The 10146-nt window shown below is 32.3% G+C and overlaps 1 protein-coding gene across 1 annotated transcript in view; it reads left to right on the top strand.

Moving 5' to 3' along the window:
• The window catches only part of LOC106467844 (epsilon-sarcoglycan-like), a 30964-nt gene that overhangs the window by 2722 nt on the left and 18096 nt on the right, over positions 1-10146 (top strand). The window contains exons 4-5 of the mRNA XM_013928221.2: positions 6249-6447; positions 8471-8645. Coding sequence (XP_013783675.2) covers positions 6249-6447; positions 8471-8645 — 374 coding nt within the window. The remainder of the gene's footprint in view (positions 1-6248; positions 6448-8470; positions 8646-10146) is intronic.

The following is a 10146-nucleotide window of genomic DNA, read 5'->3' as shown; positions in this document are numbered from 1 at the left end:
AGCCTAACCTAACTGAATTTTGTAAATTACTCATTTTCATTTCCTGTTGATTCGTGACTCTTCCAAATCGTTAATAATCAATGGATCTCGATCAAATTGAGGCAAAACAGAAATTTTTAAATTAAAATATGTATACAGAAATTTAGTATCTAAACTAAAAATAGTACAAAAATGTGTTTAGTTTCATAACATATAACAGAATTGATAAGGAATAAATGATTATAGTAGAGCTATACTCTTTTGTAGATACTCTTAAAAATATATCTTTTTCCAGATTTTTTACAGTAGAGTTACTATTGAATATTAGTTGGAGATTTCTCAGCATACTTCAACATTAATAATTAAAATAAATCCTGGTGATTTATAATTTTTTTTAATGATGAAATATTAAATTACTATAAAAGTTTATATCTGAAAAAAAATCAGGATTAGTACCCGACAACCCAAACCCAAAAACCCAACTATTTATTTTTTGCATAACATGTTATTTTATTTGCTTTATACGTCCTTAGAATAGATACGTGTGTTATTAAGTTATAATAAATGCTTTAGCAGTGCAATAGCTAATGTTTTGTGCATTAAATGGAAAAATACACAAGTATCTATAATCTATATACTAACAAAGCACTCTCACAGGTAGTCAGAAATTATGAACAGGAGGAGTAAAAATTCAGAAATGTAGAGCTTTTTTTGTCCCAAAAATTTTGTCCAAAACCCCACTGAAATATTAGGTTGATTTTTGGTCTTAAATGTTGCAGTTTTTTTTCATTCCTTTCAGAATTTCCATCATGTCTTCTTACCAGAACAAATTCGGTGCACAAAAGAGACGTGAATGGGAGGCTCGGCAAGAAAGGGAGAAGGAAGTGATCAGGGATTGTCGGACGTTATTTGAGGTTGACTCCCAGCAAGATCAGCAGCATACAAATACAGTACATAGGCCTACCTCAGCAGGCTCAGTTAATACCAGCTGGAAATTATATTCATGATGGTAGGCTTGACATAGAAGATCAACATGAACTGCCAGCTGGGCCAGAAATCCCAGAAACACAGACAGAAGCATGTGCAGAGACGGCCCAAGAAGGCCACAAGAGCCAGCATTCAACAGAAAACAAGCCTAAAACATATGGGGTTGATATTGATCTTTGCCCATCTGACATCCCAACTAAAGAATATATAGAAGACATGATTTGGAAAGAGTCTCTGCCACACCCAAATGATTTCCCTAATGATTTTACCAGACGAAAATTTCCAATGTCTGTTCTCAAAGTCAGAACACCAAATGGCAAAAGCAAGAGCAGACAATGGCTTGTATTCAGTCCTGGAAAACTGTCCTTGTATTGCTTGCCTTGTAGGCTTTTCTCTCATACAGTGTGCTCACAACTGCAAAGGTCACAGTCGATCATGGCATCCAAACAAGGCTGGGGTACAGAACAGAAATGGAAAAAGCTGTTTGGCAGGTTGCCTCAACATGAAAACAGTACAGTACACAAGAACTGTTATCTAGCATGGCTTTTCTTTCATACAGTGGGCTCACAACTGCAAAGGTCACAGTCGATCATGGCATCCAAACAAGGCTGGGGTACAGAACAGAAATGGAAAAAGCTGTTTGACAGGTTGCCTCAACATGAAAGCAGTACAGCACACAAGAACTGTTATCTAGCATGCTGTGAGTTTGAGAAGAGGTTAGAAAGTGATACTGGGATTGATGTAATGTCTCACAAAGTAATCATGAGTGAGACTGAGAAATGGAGAAATATACTTACGAGGATAATTGATGTAGTAATTTTTCTTGCCCAATAAGGACTTGGGTACTTCTTGGGGATCATTGAACTCCTGGCCAATTACGATCCAGTTCTAGCCGAACATGTTGCAAAGACACAAGCTTTGCAAGAAAAAAGTGAATGGCTTCAAGTTCACTATCTGCATAGATTATATTCGGAGTCACATTTTGGATGAAATAAGAGCCACAAAATATTATTCAATCATGGTTGATGCAACACCGGATTCTAGCCATGAGGAGCAGACAACGTTCATCAATCGTTATTTGGCCAAGGATGATACCAAATTTGCAGTTCAAGAACGATTTTTAACCTTTGTTGATTGTTGTAAGAAGATGGGGGCTGAATTAGCAAGTCTGATTATGGAAACACTCAAACATTTAGGGATACCTGTTAAAGATTGTTGTGGACAAGGTTATAATAATGCTCCCAACATGTCTGGCAAGTACAATGGTACCCAACAGCACATACTTGCTGTTAATCCACTATACATTTATTCTCCATGTGCCTGCCATTCACTAAACTTATGTGGAGTAGATTCTGCATCATGTTGCACGGAGGCAGTTAAATTTTTTTGGAGTAGTGCAAACAGTTTACAATTTGTTTTCTTCCAGTCCTCAGTGCTGGGCAATTCTCAAGGAGCATGTGGGTGAATCCATCCATGCTTTGTCAGGCACTCATTGGACAGACTGAGTGGCAAGTTTGAGACCATTTGCAGCTCATCTTGGTGAAAAAGGACTCGTGCTAAAAAAACTTCTGTCTCTCAACCTCACGCCAAAAACCATTAATGAAGTCAATGGTGTAATCAAATACGTGTCATCCTTCATTTGCATCCGTATGTCATTGAATGTGCCTGAAGATTCTCGTACAGATCAACAGGAGAAATCAGATCATCCAAGCAAGAGATGCTACAGTGGATGTAGAGGTCTCAAATCTAGAGTCGCTCTTGACCGATCTTGAAGAACTATGTGGGAAATGGTCACAGATTTTAAATGAAGCGAAACTGGTTGCTGAGGAAATCGAAATTGAACCTCATCTCCCATTAAAACAGAAAGTTAAAGAAAGAGCAAGACTTATTGTCATTGAGGAAGATGATGAACAAGGGGAGAACGTCCTAGAAAATCCTTGTGATGGCTCTGATGAGCCTGAATCTGAATTCAAACGGAATGTCTTCTTTGTTGTCATTGATTTGCTGAATGACGGAGTGTTAAAGCAGTTTGACGCTGCAAACACAATTACTAGATTGTTTTGCATTCTGTGGCAATATCAAAGCATGACATCAGGAACTAAAACTTGCATCCGCAAGATTAGTGGACAAATACGATCTCTCAGAACCCATGCAAGAGGAAATGGTGCACCTGAAGGCAATACATGCATCAAACTTTTGTGAAGATATGGGGCCATATCAACTTTTAGAAACAATAAAAAGGTACAAGTTAGATGGCATGTTTCCAAATGTATGTATTGCACTGTGAATATTCTGCACATTGCCAGTTACAGTAGCATCTGCTGAGAGGTCTTTCATCAAACTAAAACTCATCAAGAGCTTCTTGAGGAGCACGATAACACAGGAGAGACTGAATGACCTAGCCGTTCTTAGTAATGAGAGCGAACTTGCGGGGAGAATTGACTTCAGTGAAATGATAAAAACATTTGCTTTAAAAAAGGCACGTAAAGCATGTTTCGTTTAGTTATCACAATTCTGCATTACTGAACTCATTAAAGTAATTCTTGACAATGTGTTTAAACTTTCAATAAATTATCCAATTAAATGAACAGATGTTTATGTTTTTTCTTTTCTCTAAATGATATTGTTGATTGTTAAAGGCCGTTCTTTGTCCACGTAAAATTTCACAAAGGAAATCGGCACTTTAAGCCGTAACTTAGTGGTATTAAGACTTAAAATATTGCTAAATTACTAAAAGTCTAGAGCTTCCCTCTTGGTCTCTCTCGAGGGCCCTGAAAATAAGGCACAAAACATATATATAATTGGAGCAAAAATACATTATTGTCATACAGTGAAGTACTTTATGGTAAGAAAACTTTTTAAAGTGAGGAAAGATAACATATCTAGTGTTTTATTATATACCTGCATAACATAAAATATTAGCAAAAGATACTGTAATGAATTGATAAAACAGCATAATCTTTATTCTAATGACCTATTTTGATGGTTTTTACAAACGAAATTACAATGTAGTTGTGACCGAGAACATTTATTGCACATGTAGTCGTAATCAATTTGTGGTACTTTGCAGCAATTAGTAGGACTGCATATACATTTTGCTGCCAGAGTGCAAAGCTCAACTTTCAAATGTGTATTTTCTTTAGTCATATGATCTTCATACCCTAATGGAAATTGTAACATTTCCACAAAGGTGAAGGATCCTATAGGCCTCTAAACCCCACATAGAAAAGTTCCAGAACTAGCCTGTAACTGTTATGAAATACACTTTGAAAAAAAACAAAAACTATGATGATAAAAATCTAAGGCTATCTTTAAATAATTCATAATTTTGAATATCAAATGAAAAAATTTTCCTTAATTCCTTTTGGTTCTAAAAAATTATTAAACAGGTAGATTATTTTTTATTTATTTTGCATTGTGAAGATTTGATCTGGCAATTCAAATAAAAACTGCATTAATGAACAATAATATCTTGAATTTGAATTTTACATGTAATTCTGTTATTGTATATGTGTAAATATCTTTTCAACCAGTGTTTTTTGTATTGTTTTTGGGCTATGTATGTCACTATAAAGCTATTATTTCTGCTGTTTATATATGAGACAGACTAGCACAATATAATATTTTGTCAAACAACTGGTTTCTGTAAGAAAATGAAAAATATTGCCACAAATTAAGCTTTCAGTTGTTAAGAACAAACTAAAAAAATGGCATATATCTATAATGCATGAATTTACAGTACATTTTTTGTTTGAAAGTTACTGTCAGTGTGTGACAATATTATATAGCAAAATACATAAAAATCAATTGATAAAAATGAGTACTATCTGTGGTAATCTAACAGTTTGCATTAAGTATGCATCAAAATGACAGTGACATTTGTTGAGCAAAAAGTATTAGAGGCTAATGTACGTAAGTCTGCCAGTTGGGTTTGCATTTCTAATGTTTTCACATTACTTCAATAACTTTTAACATTTGATTATGTGAACCAGTCATGTTAAGTTTTAATTGATTGTATTATTCATAACTGCAACATAGATTGTTGATCAGTGAGAGAGAATTCGGCATAATTAAAGTCTATACTTTTAATATAATGTTGATTTGTTTTATATCACTCTAGGACCTCTAGTCAATGATCATGTCATTATCTTTCAGAAAGGGAAAACTGCTCATTGACATAAGCATTAGTAATAATAATGACTAAGAGAACTTAGTGAATTGTTTTTTAGTCTCAGTTAAATTTACTGTTATCTTATGAATGATGTGATAAAACATGGGATTTGCACAAAGATCAATATTTTCAGAAAATGTTTTCCATTTTCATGATATGAAGGGATAAAGATTTCTAACAAAGTAATAAAATGTAATAATACAATCTACCTGTTGGAAAAATAAAAAAGTCTTTAAAACAGTTCTTAAATATCAGCAATTATTATTAAATTATTGATGGTTCTTTAAGGCTGCATGCTTACATTATTGCTGGTATGAGTGAGCTTGATTCTTCCACTTCCAAATATAAATGATGCATTCCTATAAAAAATGAAGAACCTGGGAATTTTACACCCTGAGAACTAAGTATCACCACAATTACAATTTATTCTAATAATTATAGGTTTACTTTTTTTTAATTTGAGGGTATTAACAATAAATATTTCTATTAAGTTTACTATACAGGATTGTTTTCATTAATTTATAAGATGTTTAAAATATTACTTTAGCCCTGATCTATATAGTTAGCTTACTTTGGTCAAGTGTTTGTACAAAATATAACTTGACTTCACACTCTTCTGACCTCATATTCAATTAAATATACTCACTGAGTATTTGATCTTCAGTGCAGTTTATATGAATTATAAAAAGTAACTTAATGTAGAATATAAAATTCCAGAGATACAGCTCTTGAGTGGATTGTTTATTTTTATTTTGTGTTTAATTTCATTACAACATTTTGATCACTCGTTTAGCCATCATCATTTATAAAAGAATTAAATAGTACAAAAACATACTTAAACTTGCATGGCAAAAATACTGGCCACCCACTAGATTTATAATAGAATGAACAGGATTAATGATTTTCTATACTATTCAACATGATTGTAATACTCAGTATAATCAGTACACATATCATTTCACCACTACTGGTTGGGTAAGCATTTTTTTTTCCTTTCTGGAATTCAGGTCAAAGTTAAATTTTAGATCAAATTCTTTACAAATGTCCAAAGTATCAATGTTTATAGCTTATTTGGAATATATATTGTAAAATCTACTAAATCCTTTCACAGAAGAAGCAGTTTACGAAGTAGAAATGAAGTTCTCCAACATGAATGTTGAAGATATGTTTCAGAACGATCGGTTGAGGCAGATAGAAGAAATATTTCGTGATTACTTATGGCCAGAGAGTGAGACTATCTACATTACCATGGTAGCTTCAGCTGTTGATGTTGGAGGAAGATTACCTTTGGACCCCACCGAGAAAGAAGGGTTAGTGTTATCTTGGTAATCTTTGATTTCAAATAAAGATAGATGTTTCCAAAGAATGAAACCCTGTATCAGATTTTACATTTACTAAATTTATACCTGTGGTTAACCCTACCACAATCAGCGAATACCTTTTAAGTGACTAGCATAAATACCTACCCTTCGGGCAAGTATAACTGCCAGTTCCTGCAGAAGGCTCTTGGGCCTGCAGCCTTTTCTGGAATTTTCTGACAGTTCTACAACAATGTTCACAATCCATGAGAAAAATGACTTTATTGAAATTTTAATTTAAAAATGAGTTATCATCACAGCATTACATCACAGAGTAGATTTTATTGAAGTATTTCTTTGTAGATGCAGTTATCAATGAAAGTGCCTTGCTTTTCTGTTGCAACACTCATGAGATTTTCACTAAAGAAATACAAATAGTTTTTTTTAAGTTTGTTTTTGATTGTTTTATATTTTTTTGTAGTTTTTATTGATTAAATCTGAAACTTACTCCTTTTTGTTCATAATTGTTATTGGTTAAATTTGAAACATATCATTTTTGTGGAAATTTCAATTGTTTTATTTATTGCTCAGCTATAAAAATACTGCCTAGTTATAAAAATATCACCCAGTTATGGTTGGTGTGGTATTTGCTGATATACAAGTTTTGGACATATACACTGCAAGCTCCATTATAATAAGATTAGTGCACACCTGCATATCACCTTTCACAATTAAAAACAAAAATCTCACTGTATATCAACAATTTTTAACCAAAAATATTTTAGAATCCATATTTTGTAATATTTCTTCAGCGTAACTCATAAAGAAAAATTGAAAACAATTTTCATCTTTCATTTCTGTGAGCTTCAAGAAGTCTTGCTTATAAGCAACACATTTATAATTATTTTTTTCCCATTCCAGACTATGTATTTATAATTGCTAAGAAATTATCCTTTGAAAATATAATGATTTTTGTCTCACCTGATTTTTATTTTCCATTAGTAGTTTTATTCCTACAGCCCCTTGCTGCCACCTTTTATGATGTCACAGCAAGTTGTCTGTATATTTACTAATGAAGCTTAACTTTGAAAATAACTATCATTAACATTCATCTATGATTGGATAGAGCAAACTATATATTATCTGTGTCAATACAGAGTAAACATTTTCTTTGCAGGAGTAAGTTGTGGTTATTGGAGATGTTGAATGTCTTGAGTTCCTCTAATAGTGAACATTTAATATACTTTCTTTGGAGGTTCTTTTCATTTCTGAAAATGATTTTGTGTTAAACTGTATCTGTAAACAAGCTATAACAAGACTTCAAGTAAGCTTATTTAGGTTTAGCAAGTACAGTAGGAAATAGCAAAATGTTCCAATGACTTAGATCCTTATTTATTGAATATTGTTGAGTTGAACATATCTAAGCAAAGTACATGAATAAAATAACTTAGCATTTAGTGAAAAAAACATATTTATTACATATAATTTGTCTCAACTGAAAATATTCTAAACAAAATCATGGTGATAGCATTTTGAAAGATGGGACTGTAGGTCACTGGTAATCTTTGTATGATTTTGCTGTGTTTTTAATTATTTATAACCAGAAGTGGTGACTACTGAAGTTGGCAGAATAAAGTATCAAAAGAAATATTAACAGATATAAATTTGAATCTTACTGGACATATGAAATTGAACTTTCTGATCAACAATAAGTTCAAACTCTAAGTAAGAAAGAAGTATTTTTAATGATTCTTTTCAAATTTTTGAAAACTCACAACCTAAAAATTATATAAATACTAAATCAAATTAAATGAATCATTTTAAGTTGAAACTAGTTACTATATAGTTAGTTTGTACAAAGTTTCATCCAGTTAGATTAAGTATTTTCACTGTGAGAAACTAAAAAATTAGAATACCAGTGGCATCTCTCCAGCCCAGAAAGGTTTGAGATATATTATGGTGCTGAGATTTAAAAACTTGTAATACTTGTGAGTAGAGCATAAACTGATGTGTTTATCTTTTCTCATGTATTAAGGGTTGTTGTACGGATTGGAGGAACAACTAAATACTCACAGGATATACTAGACCTAGAAAGAGAAGTACAGCCCATCAGAAATAGATATCCATGTCCAAGGGATTACAAACGGACATCAGCTGAGCATTTCTTTCGTGCAAGAAACCTTATTTCTGATTGGTGTGGCTTCCAGTTGGTATGTAAGCTACCTATGTAAGCTTTAGTACTGCTTAAATTCATTAGATATGTTCATTTTTGTATTTGCTATTTCAGTGAATACCTGTGCAATGGGTACTTCTTTAAACACTTTTCTGCAAAATTTAATTCAACACTTTTACTATCAATGTATGTGAATGAAATTAACATTATAATGTATGTTATTATTGGAAGTTTTATGTTACCTAAGTTTTAAGTCCTTTATTTCAAAAGAAATATTTGAAAAACTACATAAAACTTCAGAGGTATTGTCACGTGACCAACAAGCTATTAAAATTCTCTACTTTGGCACTCTGTACTTTCAACAATACAATGACAGTTTTGTAGATGTAGGTCTAAACTATAAGATGCTTACATAACCCTCTGACTCGTACATTTCAAAGTTCTCTGAATGAATGCAGTTGAAACAAGTAATAATTTTTTTTCAACCCCTGACAGGTGCTGCACCCACCTTCAACAGATTTGTTTGAGCTTTATAACCTACATGTAGATGTTACATACACATGTGTATAGTCATTAGAAAGAGCTCATTTTGAACAATAATCTAACAATGGTTATTTTGAAATTGGCATGTATTTGGCACCACATGTAACTGACTGTAGTATTGTTGGCTGCTTGATCAACTGTAGCACTTACGGTTGTTTTTTACTTAAATATGTTATAGTTAGAGATACAGTTTAAATTGTATTTAGGTCTTACTTTTATATTTTAGTTAATTATGTATTAGTTATGTTTTAAAATGCATAATTGAAAAGTTTAAACATTTTTTAAATGTACATCACACTTTGTGTCAGTTCTCAAGGCTTATGGTATTATGCAGTGAACAAAAATATTGCCAAAGAGTTGTGCATGTCTGCCAGAGACATTGTAATATGCCTTGAGGGTACCATTGACTTGTGTTGAGATGAGTAATAAGTGTTAAAGGACAAATAAGGAAATTAAAACATTAAAAATTAACTATATGTGAAAAGAACAAAAATTTTATGGATATCCTTAAAAAATTTAAAAGGTACATATTTTTTTCTATTTCCTAATTTTAATTATTTCATTGCATTGTAGGTTGGTGATAATAGCTAAAGTTAGTGATATGGTAGATAAAATAAAAAAGTAAAATATAAACATTTACCTTAAAAACTTGATATTCTTTTAGGAGGTTCTATGCAAATGAAATATGAAAGCTATAAGTTGAAGAAAAGTATTTTTATAATTAAAACGAAAATTACCTTGCACTTCATTTGTTAAGAGCTTGAGTGTAAGTAACTACAATAGATAGATAACATATTTGTAGTAAAAACATTATGTCATTCTTTGTGTACAAGATACTTGTGATCTTTAACAAAATCTTACCAGTGTTTGAGAGGATATAGTGGCGTAGCAAGAGGGGGGAAGTTGCCCCTGGGCACAGGTGTGAAGGGGCACAAAATTTCTTCTGGCCTATAATGCCTATTAATTAATAATTATGCCCTCCCCAAGGATATTGC

This window comes from Limulus polyphemus, unplaced genomic scaffold, assembly GCF_000517525.1.
Source record: "Limulus polyphemus unplaced genomic scaffold, Limulus_polyphemus-2.1.2 Scaffold2763, whole genome shotgun sequence".
NCBI lineage: Eukaryota > Metazoa > Arthropoda > Merostomata > Xiphosura > Limulidae > Limulus > Limulus polyphemus.
This window is presented reverse-complemented; position numbering and strand designations above follow the sequence as displayed.